General features: G+C 39.0%; 1 protein-coding gene across 4 annotated transcripts in view; it reads left to right on the top strand.

The window, feature by feature from the left end:
• Nucleotides 1–14,224: 14,224 nt before the first annotated feature.
• The window catches only part of LOC103452693 (uncharacterized), a 33,927-nt gene continuing 20,593 nt past the window's right edge, over nucleotides 14,225–27,558 (top strand). For 2 of the 4 annotated variants that reach the window (XM_029091683.2, XM_017336825.3), the window contains exons 1-27: nucleotides 14,225–14,467; nucleotides 15,383–15,464; nucleotides 15,660–15,763; nucleotides 15,873–15,968; nucleotides 16,110–16,154; nucleotides 16,329–16,379; nucleotides 17,091–17,194; nucleotides 17,336–17,453; nucleotides 17,844–17,945; nucleotides 18,087–18,263; nucleotides 18,644–18,801; nucleotides 19,100–19,258; nucleotides 21,436–21,528; nucleotides 21,699–22,041; nucleotides 22,344–22,457; nucleotides 22,848–22,943; nucleotides 23,041–23,108; nucleotides 23,244–23,364; nucleotides 23,446–23,667; nucleotides 23,793–24,023; nucleotides 24,111–24,220; nucleotides 25,101–25,197; nucleotides 25,413–25,511; nucleotides 25,600–25,740; nucleotides 25,935–26,003; nucleotides 26,469–26,957; nucleotides 27,118–27,432. In XM_029091683.2, the coding sequence (XP_028947516.2) occupies nucleotides 14,453–14,467; nucleotides 15,383–15,464; nucleotides 15,660–15,763; nucleotides 15,873–15,968; nucleotides 16,110–16,154; nucleotides 16,329–16,379; nucleotides 17,091–17,194; nucleotides 17,336–17,453; nucleotides 17,844–17,945; nucleotides 18,087–18,263; nucleotides 18,644–18,801; nucleotides 19,100–19,258; nucleotides 21,436–21,528; nucleotides 21,699–22,041; nucleotides 22,344–22,457; nucleotides 22,848–22,943; nucleotides 23,041–23,108; nucleotides 23,244–23,364; nucleotides 23,446–23,667; nucleotides 23,793–24,023; nucleotides 24,111–24,220; nucleotides 25,101–25,197; nucleotides 25,413–25,511; nucleotides 25,600–25,740; nucleotides 25,935–26,003; nucleotides 26,469–26,957; nucleotides 27,118–27,432 (3,819 nt within the window). In that variant the 5' untranslated portion in view covers nucleotides 14,225–14,452. Of the gene's footprint in view, nucleotides 14,468–15,382; nucleotides 15,465–15,659; nucleotides 15,764–15,872; nucleotides 15,969–16,109; nucleotides 16,155–16,328; nucleotides 16,380–17,090; nucleotides 17,195–17,335; nucleotides 17,454–17,843; nucleotides 17,946–18,086; nucleotides 18,264–18,643; nucleotides 18,802–19,099; nucleotides 19,259–21,435; nucleotides 21,529–21,698; nucleotides 22,042–22,343; nucleotides 22,458–22,847; nucleotides 22,944–23,035; nucleotides 23,109–23,243; nucleotides 23,365–23,445; nucleotides 23,668–23,792; nucleotides 24,024–24,110; nucleotides 24,221–25,100; nucleotides 25,198–25,412; nucleotides 25,512–25,599; nucleotides 25,741–25,934; nucleotides 26,004–26,468; nucleotides 26,958–27,117; nucleotides 27,433–27,558 lie in introns of those variants that run through there. The other 2 variants (XM_070810630.1, XM_070810631.1) reach the window with 2 other exon arrangements.

Genomic DNA, 27,558 nt, shown 5'->3' on the forward strand with positions numbered 1-27,558 from the left:
AGATTTGAAGCAACAGAGATAGTCGAGATGTTATCACACCATAGAGTAGGGACAAAACTGAGAGGGAAGCCAATATCACGAAATATTTTGCATATCCATGTAAGTTCAACAGCTATGTGTGCCAAGGACCGATACTTAACTTCGGTGGATGATCGAGTTACAGTAGCTTGTTTCTTTGCACTCCAACTGATTAGGTTTGAACGAAGAAAAACACTATAACCACTAGTGGATCTGCGATCAATAGACAACCTATCCAATTAGCATCTGAGTATGAAATGAGATGAAGAGAACTTTTCTTAAACCAAATGCCTGGAGAAATTGTTCCTTTCAAGTATCGAAGAACTCGTTTAGTAGCCTGCATATGATGTTCTCTCGGAGCATGCATGAATTGGCAAAGTTGATTCACTGCATATGAGAGATCAGGTATTGTCCAAGTCAAACATTGAAGACCACCAACAATAGACCTATAATCAATGGAATTAGACAGAAAAAGACCACTGTGATCAAGTTTGGTAGAGCTGAAAGGAGTGTAGCAAGGTTTAGAACCTTCCATATTTGTCTTTTGAATGAGATCAATGAGATACTTGCTTTGGTGAAGAAAAATACCCTCAGATGTTCTTTGAACTTTCAGTCCCAGAAAGTAATGCAAAGGCCCCAAATATTTGACTGGAAAAATAACACTCAATTTCTGAATGAAAGATTGACATAGGGCAGTGTTGGGACCTGTGACAAGTATATCTGTAGACATCGAAATTTTGGTAAAATAAATGTTAACCGATAATTAAAATTTCAACGTTTACGTGTCACATAAATTTTACACGTAGCGTGTGACTAAACGAAAAATCAAAATAAATCGGAAAAGTCATCAAACAGGACATGTATCAACACCTGGCAGAAACAATTTATTTCATTTGAATATTATATTCAAAATTAGGCCTTGGAAAATTCTATAAATAGAAGCCATTTCATACAAGGGGGAAATGAATTGAAGAAGGAATTCACATATATATTTCTCTACTCCCAAATTGAAAGAGAATTCCCTAAATCCTTGAAGCTTTGAAGTTCTAAAGCTTTCAAGCATCAAACCTCCTAAATTCCCAAGAAATTCCGAAGGATCAAGAAAGCCCTATTCGTTCTTCGTCAACTCAACCTTCAAGATCAAGCCTCAACGGCCCTTGAAGAACTTCCACCAATTCAAGATCAAGCTCCGACGACCCTTGAAGAAAGTGTTCATCATTCATCATCCGTTCATCCCTAGATCAAGCCCCAACGGCCATTTGGATCAACAACATCAACAAATCCATACATCCAACCGTTCTTCAAGATAAAGCCCAAAAGCCCTTGAAGATCCATTCATCAACTGTTCATCAAGATCAAGCCCCAAAGGCCCTTGAAGATCCGTTCATCAACAGTTCTTCAAGATTAAGCCCAAAAGCCTTGAAGATCCGTTCATCCATCAACCTTCAAGATCAAGCCCAAAAAGGCCCCTTGAAGAAACTTCCAACCATTCATCCAAGATCAAGCCTCGACGGCCTTTGGTTCAGCATCACAATCCACAAATCAACACCTTACGGAGATCGAATCAGAGGATCAAATTTAAGAGAGATTGTAACCCCTAAATCATTAATACAAATATTATTTTGTACACATATTCTTGTCTCGTTTGTACTAGGAATTTTCGTGTTCACAAATTTGGCACGCCCGGTGGGACAATCTCTACCTCTCATCTCTTTCTTTGTTCAAGGAATCCAAACACACCTCAAAGTCAATGGCATCAAGCAAGGGACAAGCCGTTCTCGCAACCACCAGGGGAAGGATTCTGAGCACTTCTACCGCGAATGGACAATCCATTGGCGCCACAACCGCTCATCAACATGCCACTTCAAAGTTAGTGCTACTAAAGGAGCAAAGGGAGCATCAAATAGACGAGTCTGTCATCAACCTGACCTCGCTGGGGGCACCAAAGCATGTTGCTGAGGCACACCAGATGACATCCCAAAGCAGCCAATGACATTCTTTGTCAGCACCCTGGACGTCTGAAGGAAAACTGCGTCCATTGGTTGCACAAGTCATGACTATTGGCGTCACCTCCATTGAAGAACAGTTGGTTCAGATGAAGGAAATGATGGCAATGATGACAAGAACTATCGAAGAAAAGGACTTGAAGATTGCTATGCTCTTGGGCAAACTGGGGGCAAAACATAATGAAGGAGCCGGCTCTGCGTGAATAAAGATGCTGACAAAGAAGATGTGCCTCTGGTGGAGAAAGCTGAAGAAAAGCTGGAGCCAGACCAAGCAGCGACACTAATGGGATCTCTTTCTATCCAGCAGTTGCAGTAGATGATCACCAACACCATCAAAGTGCAGTACGAAGGGGGCTCACATACCTCATTGTTCTACTCGAAGCCTTACTCGAAGAAGATTGATGCCCTGAAGATGCCAAGGGGTTATCAACCACCAAAGTTCATGCAGTTTGATGGAAAAGGAAACCCAAAGCAGCACGTTGCACATTTCGTCGAAACTTGTAACAACGCGGGGACGAAAAGAGATTACCTCGCCAAGCAGTTTGTGCGTTCGCTAAAAGGAAAAGCCTTTAAGGAGTATACGGACCTAGAGCCTGAGTCCATCAACAACTGGGAGCAATTGGAAAAAGAATTCATTAATCGCTTCTACAGCACCCGTCGCACTGTAAGCATGTTGGAGCTGACAAGTACGAAACAATGGAAAGATGAGCCGGTCGTGAACTACATCAACCGATGGCGCACTCTAAGTCTCGACTGCAAAGACAGACTTTCGAAAACCTCCTCAATCGAGATGTGTGTTTAAGGCATGCAGTGAGGATTACACTACATCCTTCAAGGCATCAAACCACGGACCTTTGAAGAGTTAGCCACCCGCGCCCATGACATGGAGTTGAGCATCACTCATTATGGGAAGAAATAACCGATCGCCGACTACAAGAATGACAAAGTTCTTGGGACAAAGGTGGAGAAGGCTGCATGGAAACCCACCAAAGAAGTAATGACGGTCAACACAGCTCCTATCAAAATCTCTACACGAGGCAAGGCGATTCAAGCTGAAGCTTTTCGTGATCAAGAGATGCGTAGACGCACTTTGAATAAGCTTGAGGAGAAGACTTATCCATTCCCCGACTCTGATGTAGTTGCCATGTTAAAAGACTTGCTTGACAAAAAGGTGATCAACTTACCTGAATGCAGACGGCCGGAAGAGATGAATCGTACTGACAGTCCAAGGTACTGTAAATTCCACCGTTTCATCAGTCATCCAACGAAAAAGTGCTTCGTACTGAAAAAGCTCATCTTGAAGCTAGCACAACAAGGGAAAATCGAGCTTGACCTCGAAAACACGGTTGCAGCACACACTACTACTATCGTGTTTGGATCACTCGATCTTGTGCCTCATCGAAGCATGCATTACCAATCCTGTCAATGTTCAAGTCACACGGCACCTCCTACAAAACCATCACCGGGGGCAAGCAATCAAGATGCATCTACCGGTGATAAGGAAGGGTGGACATCGGCGACCTACAAAAAAACAAAGAAGCCAAGACCACAAGTCACAAGGCCAAAAGCGGAGCCTAAACCCGCCCCTCGAACTTCAGTCTTCGACAGGCTGAATCATTCAAAACCTAGAATTTCGGCACTTGATCGCATCAGTGGTCGAGACCGAACTTCCGTTTTCAAAAGGCTTAAGACGCCAACACCATAAAAATCTGTCTTTGAAAGGTTATCAAAACCCAAGAAACAAAGCGGCACAACTAGATCTCTTCTGCAACAGTCGGTTGCGGACAGACTTGAAAAAACTAAGAAGCCTTCTAGAAACAGGAAGACAACGCCAAAGGAAGAAAAGCTCGACGTCTAACAGGAAAAGACAATGTTCAAAGCTTGATTCCTTCAAGGATGAAGCGTCAAGCAACTTTGGAGGTCGACACAAAAGGACCACTGAAGGTTAGAATGCGCACCATCATCTACACCGGCCAATCTTCACGCCAACAAACCCAAGAGGACCGCACTGAAGAGGATGCCCAAGAAGACAAAGAAGACGAAATCCCGGAAGAATACGTCACTTCCGGCTCTGTCAACTTAAAATCTTCACCTCAATCGCTGGGGGCATGCTCCAAAACCATGCCAGTCAAGCCGAGTAAAGTTGAAGGATGAACTCATGTCATTCCGAAGAAACTGCACAAGAAGCATATGTCTTCTCCACAAGTGCACCAATCGGAAAGAGGGCAAATCAGTTTTCGCCAACCTCCAAAGCGATGTGAAAGTGTTGAAGATGAGGAAATTTCGGCATAAAGATCGACTATGAGCGATCTCTTCTTCCTCAGAAAATTATTCAGCTACTCGGTCAAGGTTCCTTGCTATAAAGATTACGAGGAACACCTCTCCAGGCAGCAACCATCTCTTCCACAAGTTCACCAATGGGAAATGGGGCAAAACAGCTCATGTCAACCTCCAGAACAATGTGAAAGTGTTGGAGATAATGAATTTGACACGAAGATCATCCATCCCCATCACAATGCGTGACATCTTCCCAGAAGACTTCTTCAACTACTCAGTCAAGGCTCTTTGCTATGAAGATTGCAAGGAACGACTCTCCCGGATCGCTTGACGAACCAACAATGCTCCTTGTCTGCAAGAGCCTAAATTGCAGGACACCAAAGCTCCTGGTCTGCACGAGCATAAAAGGCAACACCAAAACGCTCATTGCCTGCACGAGCTAAAACTGCAAACGGCACCAAAAGAAAATACAATATACATACATACATATATATATATATATATATGTATTTGAACTACGTTTTGACTTGATCTCTTCCTTGGAGGGGTACGTAGGCAGCTCGAACATTAAATTTCGAGTTCAGTCACATCAAAATAAAAAAATAAATGTTTTATTAATGAAAGTCAATTTCATTACAAGAAAAAGAATACATATGTGATTACTATGTATTTTAAAAAAATAAAAAAATAAATACATATATTAAAAAAAAAGGAAAGAAAAGAAAAAGAAACATATATATATATATATATATATTTGTATGTCTTGGCCCAGCTACAAATTAGGCTTCCTTCATTTCACAAGCCCAGTCTGACCACCAAGCAGCAGCAAGCCCATCCTCACTTGTGTCTCGGCCCAGCAGCAGAAAGCTCAATTCACAAGCCCAAGTCACTCACGCCTTTCACTTCCCTTGCATAGTTGCTCATGTCCGCAGCCTTGGCATCCTTGTCTACCCCGTCTGCAACTCCTCACTCCACCCAAAGGCACCTGCTACACATGGTGCCCACACCTGGAGCAAAGTGGACCTCCAGGCCAATCGTACGGACCTCCCCCACTTAAACCGACAGGAACGTGACCCGCCTCCACAACGAGTCCATCTCCCTCGAAGGTGTCCAAAAGATCATCTCAAACAACAATGCTTCCCTCCTCGCTCTAGCCTGAGCTGAACTCGTTGAGAATCTTCGATCAAACTCTCTCCGTCTCGGCTATGGCTATCACAGTCCATCCTCTTCAGCTACATCTTCGATCCATTTATGGTTCGCCATCAAGAGGAAGTCCAACGAGGAGCTCCATGCTCATCCGCCTTTCATCTCATGCAGAAGCATGCAGTGGCTTCCATGCAGCGACGAAGCAGCAAAAAGCACGTGAAGTGCAGCCGCTGCTCCAGAGCTCTGCTAAGACCCCTTTGTGCTCTGCATCCTCCCTCTGCTCCATCTTCTGCCCATCGCCAAGCACCATGTGGGGATATATAGAAAAGAAAGATAAGGTGTTGGCCGACAAAAACAAAAAAAATGTAAAGGTTTCAGGAATGGTGCACCGCACCATGTGGAAAAAAAATTATAAAGGATCAGCACCACCGAAAGTAAAGAAAAAAAATCATGAATGATGGTGCATCTGGCACCATGTGCAAGAAAAAAGAAAGGCAAACAAGAGGGAGCCTTCACGAAGGTTGCTCGTGTGAAGCCTTATCACTCGGCGGAACTCCAGGAAGAAGAGGAGTCGGAGGTTGATTGTTTGGAGCCTCAACACTTGGTAAAACTCTAGAGGACGAAGGCAATAAGTGCCTCTGGAGTAAAGTCACAAACGTCCGATGGTCACTCTGAATCCGACCTTCAGATTCCTGCAGTTGGTCGAGCTTTCTTTTCATGCTCGTTAAGTAACTATTGGCAAACATGTGCAACTATCTGTTTTCATGCTTAAGCTCTCTAATCTCTTGCTTAAGACTCGCCACCTCAGCCATCAGTGACTCGAATTGACGAGTTCGAGCAAAAATGAGTTGGCCCATATTTGATACGGAGCCCGCACACTGAACATTGAAAGCCAGAGAGTCCTGAACAGCCAGCTCATCAGACCGCTTGGAAATGATCCTGTTGTCCTTGGGGGTGAGAAGATTTCTAGCTACCATCGTAGCGGTTATGTCATTCTTGATCACAGAATCCCCAACTGTAAGAGGACCCGTAGCGGATAAGAAGGACGGGTGCCATATGTTGTCTAAAGAAGACATATCAACATCTTCCCCAACATTCAAATCAAGACGACGATCAGATGGGCAAGCCATTTGCAAAAAAAAAAATGATGAAAGAAGAAGAGGTCGTGTAAGTCGAATTCTTAGAAATACAAAATGAGGGAAATTCCTAACAGGTAGCAACTCTCTAAGTGTGTTTTTGAACACGATTAATGCCTCTATAAAAAGAAGAGGCAACATGGCTTGTTTAGAAATCAAAGAGGCAACGTGGCCGTTCGAAAACCAAAGAGGCACCTCTTCCCAAATTTCAAAAGTTGGGCCGTTTGTTCAGAGATCGAAAAGGTAACAAGGCCACCGATTCAAAGATCGAAGAGGCACCTTTCTCCGAATTTCAAAAGATCGGCTTTTCCAGATTTGTCAGCACCTTCCACACGCAGCCTCAACTTTGCGGAAATCACGCGCAACTTTGTCAAGGATTTCTGACAAAGTTGAAAACGCGTAAATCTTACTGTTTCAATCACCCAACGGTTGTCGACAAGAGTAAAGGAATAGTGCCACTACTGAATGTTGGGAAATTCCTATATATGTTGATATTCATCCTCCATAGCAAGGCAGACCTGCAAAAATGCCCAACCCTTCCTTACTTCCGAGAGTACACTCCCAGTAGAGCCTCATGAAATACTCAGTTTTCTTCCTCTTCGGGAATACCTCTGCAAACAAATGACACCAAAGCAAAAGTATCTCATATCATCAGGGTAGAAAGCAAGAGTATCTCATATCATGCAATCTCCCTATCATTTTCTTTGTCCTTGTTCTTACCTACAAAGACAAGGATAAAGAAAGTAATATGTCGGAACCTCCACACAAACTCCAGTCAGGAACCGACTGCCTAGAACTCTTCCCTGATTGCTTACCTAGCACTGCTCTCGAAGTACCCATTATTTCAACATCTTATGCTTCCAGAGAAGATACCATATCTGCCCGAAGAGCAAATAAGGCAAGTGAAAATGATACATTGAAGCATGTGGAGACAAGCACAATAAGCACGTGCCGATTCATCCGCTACTTCTTCAAAATCAAAAGTATCTCATCTCATTAGGGTTGCAATCACTTTAGGTCTAATGGACTTGTTTTGACCCTCAAATTCTTGGGTCGACTCGCTAGGCGTTGTGAGTTGCACTTGTCGATTCACCACCCTTGAATCAAATCCTTAAAGATCAAGTCACCAACTGGAAGAAGCGCCCACTACTCTTGAAGATCATATCGTTGACCAAACTGCTTAGGTGTGAATTAGAAAGATTGAACAAAGAAACAGGCCGTCACCTTCACCTCGTGCCTGCTTGCTATGAGTTCGAATCAACCTTCAAGATCAAGCCTCAACAGCCCTTGAAAAAGCTTCCAGCCAAATTCAAGATCAAGCCTCAACGACCCTTGAAGAAATCACAAGTACGATTCAAGATCAAGTGTCCATCACCCTTGAATCAAATCCAACTCCACATAAAAAATAAAAAAAAAAGTAAGTTCAAACAATCGGAGGAAGCCAGAAAGTCCTCTAACCCAGTTCAAGAATAAGCATGTGGAAAGTCAACAATTGGAGGAATCCAGAAAATACTCCAACCCAGTTCAAGATCAAAGCTGTGGAAAGTCAACAAGTGCAACAAAATACGTGCTGATTCATCCACTACCAAAGCCAAAGATCATCTACCACATAAAGCTCCTTGTGGTCCAATTTCAACCTTCAAGATCAAGCCTCAACGGCCCTTGAAGAAATTTCAAAAAAAAAGTTCAAGAGCAAGCCTCAACGGTCCTTGAAGAAATCTCCAGCCCGATTCAAGATCAAGCCTCGATGGCCCTTGGATCTACGTCTACATTAAGGTACTCCAAAACGCATCTCCTACACGTGACAAGCACATGTATACGACACATCTTAAAGTGGGGGCATTTGTAGACATCGAAATTTCGGTAAAATAAATGTTAACCGATAATTAAAATTTCAACGCTTACGTGTCACATAAATTTTACACGTAGCGTGTGACTAAACGAAAAATCAAAATAAATCGGAAAAGTTATCAAACAGGACATGTGTCAACACCTGGCAGAAACGATTTATTTCATTTGAATATTATATTCAAAATTAGGCCTTGGAAAATTCTATAAATAGAAGCCATTTCATACAAGGGGGAAAGGAATTGAAGAAGGAATTCACATATACATTTCTCTACTCCCAAATTGGAAAAGAATTCCTTAAATCCTTGAAGCTTTGAAGTTCTAAAGCTTTCAAGCATCAAACCTCTTAAATTCCCAAGAAATCCCGAATGATCAAGAAAGCCCTCTTCGTTCTTCGTCAACTCAACCTTCAAGATCAAGCCCCAACGACCCTTGAAGAACTTCCACCAATTCAAGATCAAGCCCCGACGGCCCTTGAAGAAAGTGTTCATCATTCATCATCTGTTCATCCCTAGAGCAAGCCCCAACGGCCCTTTGGATCAACAACATCAACAAATCCATATATCCAACCGTTCTTCAAGATAAAGCCCAAAAGCCCTTGAAGATCCATTCATCAACTGTTCATCAAGATCAAGCCCCAAAGGCCCTTGAAGATCCGTTCATCAACAGTTCTTCAAGATTAAGCCCAAAAGCCTTGAAGATCCGTTCATCCATCAACCTTCAAGATCAAGCCCAAAAAGGCCCCTTGAAGAAACTTCCAACCGTTCATCCAAGATTAAGCCTCGACGGCCCTTGGTTCAGCATCACAATCCACAAATCAACACCTTACAGAGATCGAATCAGAGGATCAAATTTAAGAGAGATTGTAACCCCTAAATCATTAATACAAATATTATTTTGTACACGTGTTCTTGTCTCATTTGTACCAGGAATTTCCGTGTTCACAATATCATCTACATATACCAGCATTATTACCAAGGTAGGTCTTTTGAGAACAAATAAGGATGCATCTGAAGAAGATTGGACAAAACCAAAAGTGTGTATAACCTAAAATAATTTGTCAAACCATGCCCTTGGTGCCTGTTTTAGGCTATAAAGAGACTTTCTCAATTTGCAAACATACTGAGGATTTGAGGGATCAATAAAACCTGCAGGTTGATCCATATACACATCTTATTTTAAATCACCATGAAGGAAGGCATTGCTGTTAGATATGTGCCCTAAAACCAATCATATGATGATACTTTACGGACATTTCACATGTTAAACTAATCTAGTTTAATATCAAGGGCAAAGATTATTCTTTTAAGCCATCTCATATAAATGTTATATGCTTAAACGATAAGTCCAAGGAATATGTAATTAGGAGAATGTAATTTAAGGAAGTTAGATTCATGAGACCATTCTCTTTCGTATACATATCCTAAACGTTCCTGATCATAGGATTGCCAATTGGGCATTGACAGTCCGTTAAAATCAGTACATGTTGTGTCTTCTCTCAGGGAGAGTGATTGGTCTCGAGTCATTGGTGTGATTGACACCAAGATAAGCATGTAGGTGCTCAATAGAGAATGAGTCCACTGAACACGATCAACGATGAGTTCTCATACTCATGTCACATGAGAACTCATGGTTGGGATAATGCAAAGTAGTCCTTTGACCTGAGGCATCATAGTTGTCTTGTGATTAGGTCCTTGATCTTTGACTATGTCAAAGTCACTCTGTCAAAGGGTGTCCACGGCATAGTTGGGGTTAAGCCACTTAGCCATGGAGGCGAGTGAATGCGCAACTAGGGATCTCTAACCTTCAAACCGTTTGAGGGAGAATACTCTATGATATGATTAAGAATCTCTGGCCAGAGTATGAATGAGATTTAGGAAATCGTTCCAAATCACATTCAAGGTAATCATATAAGTAAAAGAATCGCATTGGATAGTAAACATGAATAAACTATCAAACCAAACAATGTGGTCAAGAGTATTGTATTAGAGAAATACCGTATTGCATTGTAATCCTAAACTGAATAGGTTCTCCACCTCTTCTGATTAGCTTGGGTAACCATGACATACTGCTAGGTGTCACTCATGGTTTGTGGAAACCCTAAACGTGTATAATCATTAAAGGGAGAATTGAAAGTAAGTTTCAATTCACAATCGATTTGAAAGAGTTCTAATCGCCCACTGCCTCGTTAAAAGGAACCTAATGGATCGTACACCGTGTAAGGTAGAGATTGAAGAAACAACGGAGATGAGTAAGGATAATTAAATGGTTTAATTATTTATGGCAATGATTAATTAATATGTTAATTAATCAAACGAATAAAGTTCGTTAAAGACCTCGGGTTAGTTTTGGGCCTCAAAGCCTAATGGGCTTCGAACGTCAAGTCCATTAACTTAAGTTGTATGACAACTTAATGACTAAATATTCACAAAGGCCCAAACAGCCCAATAACACCCTACGGCCGGCCATATTGATAAAGGAATGGGTTTTGGACTTATTACAAGTTTGCCACTCCAATGAAGGTAGGTATAAATATGACTTTATAGCCTTTTCTTCATTAGGGTTTCTTTTAGAGAAAAGATGAGAACACAATGTCTCTCCCTTTCTCTCTAAGAGGCCGGCCACCTTAGAGGATTTTAGCTAGCAATCTTACTTCCTTTAGATCACTTATCTCTTCTTCAAGTCCATCCTTGGTGTGGAAAAATTAGAGGTTCTCAACTTTGGGAACTTGGAGAATCCTTTCAACCATCCTCATCCAAGAAATCCATGGATCTAAGAAGTAAGGAATGAAGGCCCTCTCCTTGGGTGATTAGCCTTTGCTTATGCAAAATCTCTCAACTCACTTTGTTCTTGAGTTGAGTCTTGGTTCACCTTTCTACTAGGCTTTGAATTTCATGGGTAATGTTTTGTTTTTGAGTGCATACAAGCATGATTCCGCCTTTAATTGTTAATTGCATGTCATAGATGTTGCTCAAAAAAACATGTTTTTCACAAAATTTCCTTGAATTGCTTATATCCAATTGATATAAGAACCAATTGAATTGTACTGCAAGTGATAAAAGAACTCTTATTGTAACCAATTTTGCTACAGGACTAAAAGTATCTTGATAGTTAATACCAACTTGTTAATGAAAGCCATTTGCCAGAAGGCGAGCTTTATATCTGTTTATAGTGCCATATTGTTTCTTTTTAATTCTAAAAACCCATTTACATCCAACAATGTTCTGGGAATCTAAGGCAAAGACTAAAGACCAGGTACCAGTAGATTGCAATGCATTGAATTCTTTTTGCATTGTAAATCTCCAATGAACATACTTAGATGCCTGCAAGTATGTATTAGGAACATATTCAAGATCAATGGGAAGTGGATGTTTGGTTGCTAAGTATGCCTTGGGTTTATATATACCTGCTTTCGATCTTGTGACCATACGATGAGTGTTGACAGCATTAATACTTGGAGCATAAAACAGATGAATTTGTAGTGGAATCACTTCAAACATGATGGTTAGTAAAGGTAGATGTAGAAGAGAAACTGGGAAATCTAATGTGAGAATTGAATGGTAGATTAAGTGCAGGACCATCTGGAGTTGTAGAGATAGGCATAGAAAATTGCAAATCAACTGATGGTGAGTTAATGGAAAAATGGAAACTGATGATAGTTTAATGGACTTGTGAAATGGATAGGTGCCTTCATCAAAGAGACCATGTCTAGATATATACATCTTGCCATTATTTGGATTGAGACATTTGTAGCCCTTGTGTTGTAAACTATGACCAAGAATTACACACTCTTCACTTTTGGGATCCAATTTTGATTGCACATAAGGTTTGAGTCAGGGAAAACAGCTATAACCAAAAACCTTAAGCCTTGAATAGTCATGAGGCCTGTGAAAGAGTAATTCTCATGGAGACTTTGACAACCCAGAAATTGACAACCTGTTAATCAAATATAACGTTGTGGAGAAAACTTCCACCCAATAGAGATAAGGAACCTTGGAGGCAACAAGCAGAGTTCTTGCAGTTTCAACAAGATGCCTGTGTTTTCTCTATGTACAGCCATTTTGTTCAGGCGTATAGGGATAACTTAACTGGTGAAGAATGCCATGAGTTTGGAGAAACGAGTTAAAAACATGAGAAGTAAACTCACCCCCTGAATCCGTACGTAAAGTCTTTATTTTATTACCAAGAGAGTTATATACATAGGACTTGAATACAAACAACAAATGTATGAAAAGCTTCAGACTTAGTTTTTAAGGGAAATAACTAGCTATACTTGATGTAATCATCTACAAAACAGATAAGAAAGAGACCAATATATTCCTGACTAAGAAAACAGATCAGAGAGAGAAGGAGAAAAGTAGAAAAAGATTGGATTTGGATAAAATGTTTCTCATTAATTGATAATGTAATTACACTAGAGTGTATATATATATAGCCCTTGGCTTTGTACAACAATACCCTTAGCTAACTATGACTAATTACATATTGTACCACTACTCATCTCAACTAACACTTTATTGTTAAAACAAACTAACAGTTTTGGATACTGAGGCATTTGCCTCAATAAATAATACCTTGGTTTTGCAGAAGCCAATCATGCGTATAAAACCCTCGTAGTTATTAATGGGCATAATTCCAGGAACAATGGGACAAGTTATTCCAATTTGGCTACAGTCATTCACCAATTTGGGCACAGTCATTCACCAATTCACGGCGCCATCATCAACCCTTCTCTTCGAATAAGCTAGATCACTCTGATATGCTTCTGGAGAGGCGAGCCCATCAGCTGCATGGTGTTTGAGTGGCTCATCTTTAACTACAATTTCTTCATCCTCAAAGGCTCATAATATGGTGATTAAAAAAAATGGTGGAATTCGAATGGAATTGAAAATGAAAACAGAGATGTGGAGAGATCGAGAGAGAGGAGATCAATCCGATTACAAAAGTGGAGGAATTGTTTCTATGTAGATGAGAGATCAAGATTAGGCAAAGAGATTGAGAATGAAGATCGAGAAATAGGGATTAGGTGGAAAGATTGAGAAATGGAGAGAGGATCTGACATGAAAGGGTTTGTCGTTAGGGGTAAAATTGGAAACTTATTTATTGGGCTAGTCTTATTGTGTTGGTTTGATGTTAGGGCTTTGTCTTAACCATTAAATAAACTTATTACCTGGTTTTTTGTTAAGATTCAAAGTTTTAAAGTCATTTTCATTAATTTACTTTAAATTAAATACATTAAGCGTAATTTGCAAAATATCTTCCTTGATACATACTTTTTCTATTGAAACTTTGTCCTAATTTGCAAAAATACAGTAACACACATTATTTTACTTTTATTTTACTTGGGCAAAGTAATGCATATCATATCACTTAGTACTATAGTCTAATGGTATTCCTCTTCATTTGTAAGTGAGAGTTCTTAAATTTGATTATCTCCAAAGACGAATTTGAACTATATTATTGTTAGCCAATTGTGAGGTTAAACAAATTATCTTTTCTTTTAGTGTAGATAATATCGTCTATTCAAAAAAAGAAGTAATGCACATCATTTATTTCATTTTTCAGAATATTTCCAAAAATGGAAGCAGTTATTAATTTTCGTAGCAAAAAGACAACCAAAACGCACCTGAACTTGTCGTACAACCCACTACACTGTAAATTCAGAAAAGAAAACAAAAACATAATATCCCAAAAAATAAGGGAAAAAAAAAAGAAAAAGAAAAATGAAAACACCTGAAAGCAGCAGGAGCACCACCACCTGAAAGCATATTTATACATATAGAAACGTTCACACGTCTGTTTACCGCTTCTGGTTCCTACGTAAGATTGTCCACACTGGTCCTTTCAAACCGCTCGCTTCTCTCTCTCTCTCTCTCTCTCTCTGAGCGTTTGAGCTGGCAAATCCTAATTCGACCGACGTCAATGGTAGTGCTCGGACGCCGATCACACTCAGTTTGCGCATTGTTTAGGTCGTGATCTCCGGCCGATCGTGTCCGGTTAGCGGCGGTCCGATTCCCTACCATGTTCGAAGCATACGTAAGGCTCTTCGTCCCTTCTTCCCGATTTTTATGGTTTACGCCATGAATTTGACTGTATTACCGCTCTGTTTGATCGGTTTAGCTTGTTTAATTGTTGAAATTTGATGAATGCCCTTTGGTTACTGGCTTTGTTATTACTGTATCTATGAATTTTTCTGTTTTTCTGATGTTAGGGAAGGTGTAATGTGTATATCTAAGTGATTATTCATAGAGCTCAGTAATATTGCACTTGAAACTGTTCGCCATGTGAATTTGCCGAACCGGTTTCTTTAGAATGTTTTGTTCCTCTGGTTAAGATAAACCGGTGCGTGCATGTTGAGAATTTCGATGGTTTGTCGTGAGCATTCTAAGTTCCAAGTTTCGAATACTCATAATTTGGCTTTTTATAGTTTGTAGTGACCTAATTGTTCTTCTGGACATTGCACATTTTCTAAAATGAAACATAAAAGCATTAAAAACAAAGCAAAGTTATAATGTCGGATGACATTCAATCCACTTAAACAATGTGAATATCGCCTGCAGCGGTCAATTGATACAGCTATCAGATATACGATTAATTCACCAGACTCAACTAGACCAAGCAAGAAATTCACTGACTGCCTAAGAAGCAATAGTCTTCCAGTTCATATTCAGCAGAAGAAAGGGGTATCTGTGAAATCATTGCCATGGGAAGTCCCAAATCTGACCCTTTCCCATATAAGAAATCAATTCCAACCGCTTTTGTCTCAAAGAATCTGTATTCCAAAGTCTATGGTAGATGAGATGAAAATCTTGTTCATGCATGTAGTTCTTTCTCTATAACAAAGTTATGTTTACCATATGAAAAAGGATTACGTAATATTAACGGACATGCATGTTTATTCATATCTAGCAGCTCTAGATGAAATGATAACGTGTAATATTTTATTGGTAGGTTCTGCATTTGCTTCGAAGATATTTGGGGGAATATGTCCATGGACTCTCAGTTGAAGCTTTAAGAATCAGTGTCTGGCAAGGTTTGTTTATGACTTAAGTGGTCATGTTCTCTGTATTTTCTTGTCCTTCCTACCTAAGTTTTTAAGATTACTAGCTTACCATTATGTTTGTGAAGCTTTTAAGCAACATGCTTAGCGTATTTGCAATATGTACTCAACTGCAGTGTTTGATAATATAATGACTCGCAGATACTCTTATATATCCTCAATTAACAGGTGATGTTGTTCTCAAAGATTTGAAATTGAAGGCAGAGGCCTTAAATTCACTGAAACTTCCAGTCACTGTGAAAGCTGGTTTTATTGGTACCATTACATTAAAGGTATCAAGTGGCTCCAAAACTTCCCCTGGCTGGGTTTTGGTTCTTAATTACTGCTGATAGTAATGTTCACTTTTCTTTTCAATGTTCTTAATTTCCTCTTTCCTTGTAGGTTCCCTGGAAAAGTTTAGGCAAAGAACCTGTCATTGTTCTCATTGACCGTGTATTCATTCTTGCTTATCCACTTACTGATGGCCAGAATCTCAAGGTACGGTGATGTCCGTATAGTGGAAAAACTTATATTTCAATTGCACACTGTTGGAGGTGACTTTTCTTATGTATTAAGATGATCTTGTTTTACATTACTATCATCATTAAATTATTGATTGTTACTAATTTTGTTGTGTAGGAGGACAGGGAAAAACTGTTTGAAGTCAAACTTCAACAGATTGAGGTAAAATGCAAATGTGTCTATGTATGCTCTATCTATTTTTTTTAGGCTGCTAATATGGTTTTTATGGACATCTCTTTCATCCCACTGTAATAGTTCTTTTAGAAGTAAAATGTGTGTTTCTTATAAAAAAACTGGTAAAAGTGGCAAAAAAAAAAATGTGTGTATTGCGTGCAGGAAACAGAGGCAGCAACCCTTGAAGCAATGTCGAAGTCAAAGCTAGGAAGTGTATGATTCTTAATTTTATTACTATTTTACGTTGGGCATCTATTGTTGGTTAAATTTGTTATGCATCCTTAACCCTTTCTGTAGTAGCTCTCCTCTTACATTACATCTTGCTTAATAATTAAAATAGGCTTTTTGCCACGTATTACTTGGATCTGGCTTTTTTCATTTTCCTTACATGAAACACAAAAACATGGCCTTTTTTGGCTCAAGCAATTTTAGTGAGGCCACATAGCTCATAATAGTCTTTTTGCAAAGCCACAAACAAGATCAATCTTGATGGCATGCACTTTTGATTTGTTTTTCGCTTTTCATAACCAAAACATTCGTAAGAGTAATGTTGGTTGGCTGTTTTTGATTGGGATATATATGGAGTTGGGTGATGTTGAAATATATGAAGTAGATATCTGTCATGAAGGCAGTGATGGGGAAGGAAATCAGGTGGTGCTTGCTAGGAAATTCACATATGTTTGACATGATGGATTTGTTAAATATGTTACAAATAAGCATCTAACTAAAAAACTGAAGGCTTTATCCAGGGAAGTTCTTGTAACACTAAAATCAAAGTAGTAATTTGTGCTAACACCCATTGCATACAAACTCGATTCAATTAACACCTCTTCTTTGTCTATTAAGTGAAATAGATGGTGCAATTCATTTCTCATTCTTGGGTACAAAATTTAGCAGTTCAGTTGACAGCTGACTATTTTGCAGCCACCTCCTGGGAATTCATGGCTAGGTTCCCTCATTGCTACTATTATCGGAAATCTGAAGATATCAATTAGCAATGTACATGTTAGATATGAGGATTCAACCAGGTTGGTAACTTCCTCAGCTTCTTTTGAAGTCTGAAATCTTCTATTTGTTTTGTATGTACCCAGTTTATTTCTACTTTTTTGCTCTCCAGACAAATTTTATCAATCTTAGCTTGGAATTTGTTTGGTTCTATTGTTTTGTAGTAATCCAGGACATCCATTTTGTTCGGGTGTTACTTTAGCCAAGCTGGCTGCTGTTACTATGGATGAGCAAGGGAATGAAACATTTGATACCAGTGGTGCACTTGATAAGTTACGGAAGGTTAGCATTGTCTTTTATTCTTTAGGATCCTGGTTTTTGCGAGAATGCTTGTCTGTCAATCACTAATCTGTATAATTTTCTGGACTGCTTTGATTTATGTCAATACTAAGCCATCTAACAAAACAAACAAAGCCACATCATAGGCCAACTGAATAAACCAAAAACCAGTAGTGACACCTTTCCACAAGTAATAGATCAGTCAAGACGAATCACACTATATCAAATATCCTTGAAATGTTTAGACAAGGACGCCCTACTTTGTAGGATAGCTTTGATAATTGTAACAATGTACGTTGCGTTTTGTGATTTTCGTATTTATTTGTATGTTTTATGCTTTTACACATAAATTTGATAATCTTATGTTGGATACAAATAATCTCCTTGTGACAGTCCTTGCAACTTGAGAGGCTTGCTATGTATCATGATTCTGGTAGTGTTCCTTGGAAGATAGATAAGGGATGGGAAGATCTTACTCCTGAGGAATGGATTCAGGTTTGTTCTTATGCTGCAGTATTACTAGCCACTGTACTCTGCTATATTAAAGCATCTACTTTTGGTAACGTTGTCTGGCCTAACCTAATCTATATACTGCCTAATCTGCTTTACTCTTTTCTTTGTATCAATGTGTACTAGATCTTTGAAGATGGTATAAATGAACCTGCTGCTGCTGCGAATCGCAAGTATTTGGTGTCACCTATAAATGGAGTTTTAAAATATCACCGCATTGGAGATCAAGAAAGAAATGATTCAGAGGTTCCGTTTGAGAAGGCTTCCCTCGTGCTGAGTGATGTTTCTTTGACAGTAATTGAGGTGCGTAATGCGTTCCCCTTAAAATGTCTTATATTTTCCCTGTATTATTTTTCATTCGTCCTCTCTCGTGTTCAGCCATTGAGAAGAAAATATTAAGATTTATATTTTTAATTCTTGGTCGGAGTTAAGAAAATGCAATGAAATTTCTTTGGAGGATCTCTTTCACATTGTAGTATCCCCATATTCCTCTCCCTCTCTTCTCCCTCTCTCAATGTTTTCTTCTATTATATAAGTATCGAGTAAAATTGCTTTTCTCAGCTCCCTGAGGAGAGTTGAGGTGTTAGTTTTCTATTTTCGACAACCCAGAAAAATTTGTCTTTTTTCGTACTTTCTTGGTGTGCAGCTGGAGTGCTATAACTCATTACCACTGGTTTTTTTAGGCCCAATATTATGATTGGATAAAACTATTAGAAGTTGTTTCAAGATACAAGACTTATGTTGTTGTTTCCCATCTGAGACCTGTGGTGCCAGTTTCAGAGGGTCCGTATTTGTGGTGGCATTACGCTACTAAAGCATCCCTGCAGCAGAAGAAAATGTGGTAATATATATGTATATGCTACACTCTTACTCTTTTATGGTCTATGGTTGTATATGGCCTCATAGATTGTCTTAATTCAAGGCCTTTTTGTCAGCTTAATTCCTGTTCTTATTTTTAAAATATTCGCTTAAATTTTATAAACAAAAATACTGGAATTTAGTTGAACGTTGTATTTAACTTTTCAAATATTCAGTGAAACTTCTGACCACATGCTTTTGGATGTATATTGCAAATTGGTGATGTACTTTTATGAATTTCCCGTGTTGGTTCTGACTTCACACTTGTTTTCCTGAATCAGTTACCGATTCTCATGGGACCGCATTCGAGATCTTTGTCAGCTTCGTCGCCGTTATATTCAGTTGTACGCCGGTTCACTGCAACACTTGTCAAATGTTAAGAATGCAGAAATTAGAGAAATTGAGAGAGATCTGGATCCTAAAGTAATTCTTTTATGGAGGTAAACCTTTTGACTTCATTACTATTTATTAAAAGTGATTGTAGGGTTTAGGGGATGCATAAATGCCGTACTAAACTTGGCCTTACACCTCACAGTTATTATATCGGATTCAAAGGAACCACAGTTGAATTTTGGTTGGATTTGGATTCTATTATTTATGTGAAGTGTATGGAGTAGCAATTGGAACCCATTTGGTATGTTTCATATGGAATTTACAAAGTGATTAGCTTTCATTCTCTTAAATTAGTTGGAATAAAATGCCAAAGCAATAGGATTATTATGTTTGATTAAACTTGGAATGTAATCTTGGAATTCGTGAGGAATTACTTACATTTGTCGCTTTAAATTAGTTAGACTCGAGAAGGTATTGAATTTTGTCTTCAATTCAGATGTTACCTTTGAATGTCAGTGTAGGTTTCAATGGGGACAGTGCAATTTTGCCTTGCTTTTTTTATGTACTCCAAGGCAAGTGAACCATAGAATGTGCAATTTAAACAACTTTGCTTTCCATGGTGCAAGTATTAAAGACGCACAAGAGGATATCCTGAGGATTTATAAATTTTTAGCATGTCTACATATTTGGGCTATATATTTGCTGGGCTTATAGAGAAGGTGCAAAAGGACTTCAAAGTTGGAAGAAGGCGTTTTTATGCAGAGGTGGTAGTTAACTTTGATTCAAGCTGTGCTGAGAAGTATGCCAATTCATTACATGTCTTTGTTCAAACTTCCTTGTGGGGTGATTGGTCGGCTGGAAAAACTAATGAAAGGGTTTCTTTGGGAAGGGGTAGAGGAAGGAAAGAAAAACCATTTAGTTAAGTGGGAGGTAGTGATCAGAAGTAAGGAGGAAGGGGGTTTAGGTGTGGAGAATTTGAGCAAACGGAATAAAGCTTGACTGACTAAATGGTTGTGGAGAGAATCAAATTCTCTCTGGCACAATGTGATAAGGAGCAAGTGCAGGATGGAGGCTAATGGGTGGGACGCAAGCCCTTCGCTGTGTGGTTCAAGTCGTAGTCCTTGATTAGATATTTCATCTGGTCTTTCTTCTTTCATAGTGTTGCAAGTTTGAGGTGGGCAATGGGGAGAGGGTGAGATTTTGGGAGGATGGTTGCTTGGAGGGTGGACTGTTGAAAGGGCAGTATCCTAGATTATTCTTGTTATCGAGAAAGCATGACCAGAGCATTTCAAGTTTTGTGGATTCTTCTCTTCAGCCATTGAGTTGGAATATTTCAGACGAAAATGAGCTGGAGATAGCAGAGGCGGCTGGGTTATTAGAGAAGGTGGAAGATGTTTGTTTGATTCAATCAAGAGCGGATATTAGAAGGTGGAAACTAGACGGGTCAGGATTGGTCACTTGCAAATCCTATGGCTCCTTGTGCAACATTTTCCACCCAATTCTCAGATTTGTAAAAAAGCTCCTCCAAAAGTCAAAGTTCTTACGTTGTTAGTGGCTATTGGGAAGGTCAACACCTATGATCAAGTTAAAAAGCGAAGGCCTTTTATTTGCATTTCTCCTCAGTGGTGCAGTTTGTGTAAATCAGAGGAGGAGAGTGTTAATCATATTTTCCTCCACTGTTCTTACTTGATACAGCTGTGGTGGAAATTGTTCAAGGAAGTTAGAGCTAGTTGGGTTATTCCAAAGGGATGTTTTGAGCTTCTAAGCCCCAAGTTCGAGGCTTTAGGAAAGGAGAGGAAAGCTAAAGCTTTGCGGGGCTGTTTGGTGTTGGCAGTTTTTTGGAACATTTGGTTGGAGGGTAATAGAAGAATTTTTTTAGGATTATAAGGGAGTAGAAGTAGAGGAACAATGGGGTAGAGTTAGATACTGGGCAGCCCTTTGGGCATCAGTTTTGGATGAGTTCAGGGATTATTCCCTTTCTTATATAGTGATGGATGTGTTAGCAGCTGTAAAATGAAGTTGGTTCAGCTTAGTTACAAGTAAAGTAGTCCTACTTGAAGGGTCTTAGCTAGTTTTTCTAGTTGGTGGATTTCTTATCCACTTGTTGTAATTCCTACATTGTGTTAATAGAATTCTATCATTTCTTCTAAAAAAAAATTCTGGGTTTATTTGCTGAAGGGACTGCTTACCCTGTTCCTGTAACATTTGTATGTTAATAAATACTGTAAAGAAACATTCAATATATGATATTGTACTCATTGGATGTTGGGAATGTATCATGTAGGTTACTTGCACATGCAAAGGTAGAATCTGTTAAAACCAAGGAAGCAGCTGAACAGAGGTCATTCCAGAATCAAAGCTGGTTTTCATTTATGTGGTTAGTCAGGACTCCGAACTGCTCCATTACGATCTCTGTGTTCTATGATTGTTTCTGGGTCACGGCTGTGCTTAAATTATTTTGACCTTTATATTTGTGAAAGCTCTGCATGTAGCTTTATCCACGTACACCTCTCATTTTGTGTAGTGCCACTTTTTTTTTTCCCTCAGGCGTACACCTGCTGAAGATTCTGCCATTGTAGATGATTCCGAGGGATCACAGTTAGCAGAAGAAAGACTGACTAAAGAGGAATGGCAGGCAATCCATAAGTTGCTGAGTTATCAGCCAGAAGAAGCACATTCAGGAAAAGGCATGCAGAATATGATCCGGTTTTTGGTAACTGTGTCTGTTGATCAAGCAGCTGCTAGGATCATTGATATAAATCAAACGGAAGTTGTGTGTTGTAGATTTGAGCAACTTCAAATCTCAACCAAGTTTAAAAATCGAAGTACCTACTGTGATGTGTCCTTAAAATTCTATGGTTTATCTGCGCCTGAAGGCTCGCTTGCCCAGGTTTGTTTCCATATAAATGTCAGAATTTGATTTAGCAGTAACAGGTTTTAAGTTGGTGACGGGAGAATGTTAGTGTGAATCGTAACTGTTTTGATGTGAATATTTTCTAAATTTAGTTAATTTCTTTATTTTGAAGTGGTTTTAATTTTTTTTTAACAGCACTTAATCTCCCTCCTCTCCTTTTCTTACATGTGAATTTCTGATATTAATCTGACACGGAATCAATATGATGCTATGTTGCGCCATTGCCTCTTGTTTTTAAGTTACTCATCTTTTCTTCCTGCCCTTTTTTCTTTTGGCAGAGTGTCTGTAGCCAGCAGAAGGTGAATGCACTAGCTGCTAGCTTTGTACACTGTCCAGTTGGAGAGAATGTTGACTGGAGGCTGTCGGCTACAATTTCTCCCTGCCACGTCACGGTGATTGTCCAATCTTTGAATACACACACACACACACACACACACACACACACATATATATATATATATAGAGAGAGAGAGAGAGAGAGAGAGAGAGAGAGAGATCCCCAATCTTTTGTTTGATTTCTGTATTTTGGTCGGTCTTCTTGACCAACGTCCTTGTTTTTCTTCTCCTCTCTTAATACAATCGTCTCTTTATTAAAAAAGAAGAAGAAAAAGAATAGAAGAGAGAAGGAGAGAGAGTGAAACCTAGTTCACATTACTATCATCTTGAAATGGTTACATGCATGGATCCTTAAGGCTCAGTTTTGATTGTCTTTGTGTTCTTTGTCTCTTCTTTTGTTCACCTTCCTTATGACATGGAGCTTCCTGAATCTTTTCTCGTTGCAGGTTTTGATGGAAAGCTTTCATCGATTTTTAGAATTTGTGAAAAGGAGTAATGCAGTTAGTCCTACTGTCACATTGGAAACTGCAACTGCTTTGCAGGTAATGATGTCATCATTGTTAGTATTTTTTAATGTGATGTGTTTAATACGACATTATACTTGTTCACTAATCTTTTATCATTCATTTTTAAGAGCAGATGAAAATTGAGCAAGTGACTCGTAGAGCACAGGAGCAATTTCAAATGGTATTAGAAGAACAAAGCAGGTTAGTATGCTTTATGTATACTGAATACTGATCCTGTTTCAGGTTTTCTATTTCTATTTTTTTAATACTCTGTATAGAGCAAAGCAACTGAGTAATTTTTTTACATTGCTCTTATGTTTACTGATCCTGTTTCAGGTTTGCTCTTGATATCGACTTAGACGCTCCAAAAGTAAGGGTTCCTATCAGAACTTGTGGCTCTTCCAAATGTGATAGCCATTTTCTTTTGGATTTTGGTCATTTCACGCTGCACACCAAGGTATGCCTTTTTTTCTAATGACCTTTCCAAATTGTGCCTGATTGATTTGCATTACCTGAAATGATATATTAATCATTGCAGGATAGTCAGCATGGTGAACAGAGGCAGAACTTATATTCTCGGTTTTTTATAACTGGAAGAGATATTGCTGCCTTTTTTGTGGATTGCGGTTCTGACTGCCAAAGTTGCACTTTGGATGTACCAGATTATGATTATCACCCGCTTTTATCTCCTACCCCTGACAATGTTGAGAATTGCTATTCTCTGATAGATAGGTGTGGAATGGCTGTACTTGTTGATCAGGTAATTTGCCACATTCCTCTCCTGCTTGTTAATTTTTATATTATTTGGTGTACAAGTTTTACTCTGGTTCATTTTGATTAGATATGTTGCTTATCATTTCATACCTATGCATCTTTGAATTGCAGATCATAGTGCCCCATCCAAGTTACCCGTCAATGCGCATCTCAATTCAAGTGCCAAACCTTGGGATTCACTTTTCACCATCGAGATTCCAGAGGCTCATGAAATTGTTAAACATATTCTGTGGTACATTGGAAACTTGCAATGCCAGTCAGCCTGCTCTTGATGATTTTCAAGCAGAAACTCCATGGAGTTTGTCAGATCTTTCTACAGAAGCTAGAATTTTAGCATGGAGGGTATGTCGTCATTCAATTGAGCAAGTTGTTAGTTTTATTTGTATTTCAGCGTCTGATGTTATTTTCCCCTCTATTTTTCCGATTCAGGGGATTGGCAATTCTGTGGCTACCTGGCAACTATGTTATCTTGTGTTGTCTGGAATAAATCTTTATGTGCTGGAATCTGAAAAGTCACAGAGTCACCAGCGACACACAAGGTTGCTTCTCTCTTTCTTTCTAGGTGAATTTTAGTACGGAGAGAGTATACATTAGAAATACCAGAAAGTTACTGCCAAAATTTCACTGAACCATTACAAGATCTTGCTAGATGGTAATAAAAAAGGAAAATGAGACTACTAATAATTGGATCATATTCCTGCATTTCTGCTTGCTGTTGCGGATAACAGAATGTAACGAATTTCTTGCAACTGAGAAACGAAGGACAAGATGATCCATAGTCCCAGCACTATCTTTCCACAACCCAATCAACCTTCCAAATGCTGGAGCAGGGGAAAGAAATAGGCATGCACCCCTTAAAACCTTGTAATGAGGTGTAACATTAATAATATTCCTGTGGCCAGGGAGATACTACAACTTGTCATCATCCGTTATCCTTATCCTTACAGAGTATAGGTAATCCAAAAATGTATAAATTGGCTATAGCTCCTAGTCGTGGGACAACATATTAAAGGTTGGAGCCCAGTGAAATCCTCCGTTTGACTGAGTAGAGTACCAAATCATATAATCGGCAACAAGATAAAGCTATGGAGGAGATCCTTCAAGGCGTATTGTCCCATTGATTATGCCAAAGCTAAATCTGCACCCTTCACCCTCGTTAGTGCCATACCATGGGAAGAGGTCCACCTGGACTTCTTCCCAATTCTCTTACCAACTCTATATGGCTCCATCACCCCATTTGCATGCTACTAACCCCATCCAAGAGCATGTACTGCACTAATAGCTTTTCTTACTCTGCCCTACAATTTGGTGTCTTTTTTGAGCAATAGAAATGTTTTGGTTGTGCATTTCTTGCTTTTATCTCCTGCAATCAAATGTTTTATGCTACTAACTGAAAATTTCTAAATTTGGATGGTACAGCATGGCTGGTCGACAAGTATATGAGGTTCCCCCAGCAAACATTGGTGGTTCACTGTTTTGTGTCGCTGTAAGTTACAGGGGAATGGACAATCAAAAGGTATGTCAAATTTGTTGGAAATGATAGTTTACTGTATGAAGGACAAACAGTGGAATTGAATATTCATGTCCGTGCTTTCGACTTGACATCTGAATTATTGGATCGTGGAAGAATCATAGTCATGCTTATGTTTATTTTGTTCAAGCCTTGCTTGAAGCTGGGCATATCTTTCCTTATTCAAATCATACATGTTATAGATTTCTATTTCTTTCCAGACTTTGGAGTCTCCTACTACCTTGATTATAGAGTTTCGGGCTGAGCATGAGAAGGACATTTGGTTGAAAGGGCTTATACAAGCTACATATCAAGCTTCTGTATGATATAAGATCCATCTCTTAACTTAAAACTCCTATTTCTTATCTTCTTGGTGATATCTAAAATTTGTATTTATTTTGCCTATAGGCTCCTCCATCAGTTAATGTATTGGGAGAAACAAGCGATCCCGTTACTGACTATGGTGAAACCCAGACTATGAATTCAAAAACAGCTGACCTTGTTATTAATGGGGCACTGGTGGAGACAAAGATATTCATATATGGAAAGGTTGGTTTTTCTTTTGGTTTATTCATCATGTCAAAGTATCTACAGAGTCCTGCTTCCCATCATTTGTGGTTATTTTGGGGAATGATTAGCCACCTGTGGGGCTTACTACTTATATGAAGAAACAAATGGAAAAAACTTACAAGGCTACTGAATAACCAAATCTGACAGTGTTCTTTTCCTACTATATTGTGTAGACTGGTGATAAAGTTGATGAAGAACGTTGCGAGACTCTTATTCTTGAGGTTCTTGCCAATGGTGGAAAGGTTTGTTGCTAGTTTATACTTCATTTATGATTTTATTAAGGGTGACTCTGGAATTATATGAGATTTTTAAAGTAAAAAGTCAAACGCAATTTTTGACCCTGTTCAACTTTGTTATTGTATTTGTGCCTTTGATCTGACTTGGGTATTTACCCTATATTACTTGAATTGATAGGGAGAGTAGCATCAGAACTTTGGCTACTGGCGGGGAAGATGTTTCCATGTTTGGAACATAATTCATATTTCATTGTTCTTTGTCCATCAGATTTGATATTGTTGATATTTCTGTTTTAGATTTCTTGGGGTTGTGGTATATTGGAATGGAACATACTGTAACAAGCGTTCTTCTACTTTACCCTCTAGTTTGTTTTTTTTCCCACTATCTTCTTGTATCATGTTCAAGGGTTCTTAGCTCGTTGTCATGCATAAGTGTTTTGGTATTAATTACTATGCCATTTTGTTTTACAGTTGCACATGATTCGCTGGGAAGGCGACCTGACACTTAAGATGAAACTGCACTCTTTAAAAATCAAAGATGAGCTTCAAGTTCGTCTATCAACAACCCCCCAGTATTTAGCTTGCTCCGTGCTAAACATCGACGATCTAGTTTCTTCTCCTGGCATAGTTGATCCACACATGAAAGAAATGTCTGCTTTGCTTCATGAGGATGATGATACTTTTACAGATGCTTTGCCAGATTTTATGTCTATCTCAGATACAGGCTTAGGTTCACAAATAATGGATATGGATACATGTGCAACCACTGAGGATGTCAATGATGATACTGGATTTGCAACTCCACAGGCCATAATTCATGAAAAAAAATTGGTTAAGGAAAAGGTCATTTCTGGTGAGATATTTTATGAGGCGGATGGCGGTGATAATTCAAATTTTGTTTCTGTTACCTTCTTGACTCGGAGTCCTAGCTCGCCTGATTATGATGGTATTGATACGCAGGTACTACTGACATGAGCAGTCGACTCGGCTTTAGTTAGAGTTCTGGATCTTTGTTAGATTGGTTTTATTTGCAATGCAAAACTAAATTAATTAGTGTATCTTACAAATAGAAAAATCTTTATCTCCACTGCTAATGCTTTGTCCTGAATATTTTTTTCAGATGAATCTCCGCATGTCAAAATTGGAGTTCTTTTGCAACAGACCCACTCTTGTTGCTTTGATTGATTTTGGCCTGGATTTAAGCTGTGTGTATGACGTGGAAGGTAGCGCAGACATGACTAAGGTTCCAGATGATAAACCTTTGATGAACAAAGAAAAGAATGACGAAAGTGTCAAAGGGTTGCTGGGTTATGGTAAAGGTCGTGTAGTATTTTATTTAAACATGAATGTTGACAATGTGACTGTGTTTCTTAACAAAGAGGATGGCTCTTCATTTGCAATGTTTGTGCAAGAAAGTTTCCTGCTGGATCTTAAGGTGATGGGAATGTTGTGATTTACGATTATTTCGATGTGTTGGTTGAAATTTACTACTGTGTGTAGTTTCAGACTTGATATTTTCGGTCTCAAATAACTGTATTACTGACTTGAGTTGTTTGTTTGT

Source organism: Malus domestica, chromosome 13, assembly GCF_042453785.1.
Source record: "Malus domestica chromosome 13, GDT2T_hap1".
Classification (NCBI taxonomy): domain Eukaryota; kingdom Viridiplantae; phylum Streptophyta; class Magnoliopsida; order Rosales; family Rosaceae; genus Malus; species Malus domestica.